The sequence below is a fragment of the Seriola lalandi genome, unplaced genomic scaffold (assembly GCF_002814215.2).
Source record: "Seriola lalandi dorsalis isolate HSWRI2012SDOR001 ecotype SW California unplaced genomic scaffold, Sedor1 jcf7180002054375, whole genome shotgun sequence".
In the NCBI taxonomy this organism is placed as follows: Eukaryota; Metazoa; Chordata; class Actinopteri; order Carangiformes; family Carangidae; genus Seriola; species Seriola lalandi.
In genome coordinates, this window is record NW_019524928.1 from 202,424 (window position 1) to 203,761 (window position 1,338).

General features: G+C 46.6%; 1 protein-coding gene across 1 annotated transcript in view; it reads left to right on the forward strand.

Moving 5' to 3' along the window:
* The window catches only part of trappc8 (trafficking protein particle complex subunit 8), a 28,340-nt gene that overhangs the window by 10,130 nt on the left and 16,872 nt on the right, over positions 1–1,338 (forward strand). The window contains exon 8 of the mRNA XM_087174716.1: positions 194–196. Within this exon, the coding sequence (XP_087030842.1) occupies positions 194–196 (3 nt within the window). The remainder of the gene's footprint in view (positions 1–193; positions 197–1,338) is intronic.

Genomic DNA, 1,338 nt, shown 5'->3' on the forward strand with positions numbered 1-1,338 from the left:
GGGGACGCATGAATCAGCCGGAGCTTCATTCTGTTGTGTGCACCATCAGAAGATGTGCCTTGTGTTAACATTGTGACGTCTGCTGCAGGATACGCTCGACGATCCGGCTGTGAACAGCGCCGCCGCGGAGAACAGTGTCGGTGCAGCTGAAGTGGACCTTCCACAGTCAATGGAGAAAGGTCAGTCAGTTCAGCAGGTTCTGTAAACGATCATCGCTGCCTCTAGATGCGACACAAGACCACCAGCAAAACCCACCACAACAAACAGTTCACCGGCCACAGCCCCGGCCTCCCCTGACGACAACAATAAATAAAACTGTGCTAACAACTTCTATTCTCTGCACTGAGTCCAAGATTCATTTTCCTCCAAAATACCAACAGCTCTTCTTGTGCTGCTGTGTTTGAATAAACATCTCATGTTTGTAGGTCTCGTCCCTCCTGTGCACCGAAACACCAAACAAACACACAACAAATTTCAAGGTCAGGAAACCAAACTGTCAGAGTGCTGATTGCACCGGTCGCTGCGCCGACACTAAAATGAATTAGGCCTCGTAACTAATATCTTGAGCAACACCTGAGAAGGCCGTGCAATACTTTTGATTTGACCTGATTGGCTGTCAGGTTCAGAGGCAGACAGATGTCAGATATCACTTGTCTTCCAGCAGCTAACCCAAACGTCCTGAGAATATAGTCTGTACAAAGTTACACTGTCAGGTTTGTTTACATCAGATCAGCTGTAGGCCGCATGCAGTGACAGAAATTTGTTGCCATGGATACAGTGGGTTAACTTGTTTACATTTTGGGAAAATAAAGTTTAGTGAATGATCTATGTTTAATTTCCTGTTTGTTGTGAACCATTGATGAACTGACAACCATCACTGATCACTGACTGAGGAGCTTCTTCTTCTCTGGTGTCTGATCAGATCTGTGGAGGTTTGTTTACAGTGGTGTTTTCATGTCTGTGTTCGGCTCTCACTGAATCATGACTCTGATTTCTGTCTGATGTGAGTTTCAGATGTTTTTGGTAGAAAATATGAGTGTTGGATGTTGATATTTGACCCCTGATTTAGTGACTATGATCATGGGATGCCTCCACAGGAAACTCCCTAACAACTCTGAGTAATGTGTCACATTTTGAGTCAAATCCTGTGCAGAGCTGTTTGGTTTCTGTGACAAATGAAAGCTCAGATAAATCAGGTGAAGACTAAAGCTCTCTGTGTTGTGTTTCCACCCTGTTTCCTACCAGACGGAGTTTCCAACAGCCTGGAGAGCCATCCTCTCCAGCTGGACGCGGAGAGCGGCTCGGGGAGCCTGCACGCCCTCGGCGCCGTGAACACTG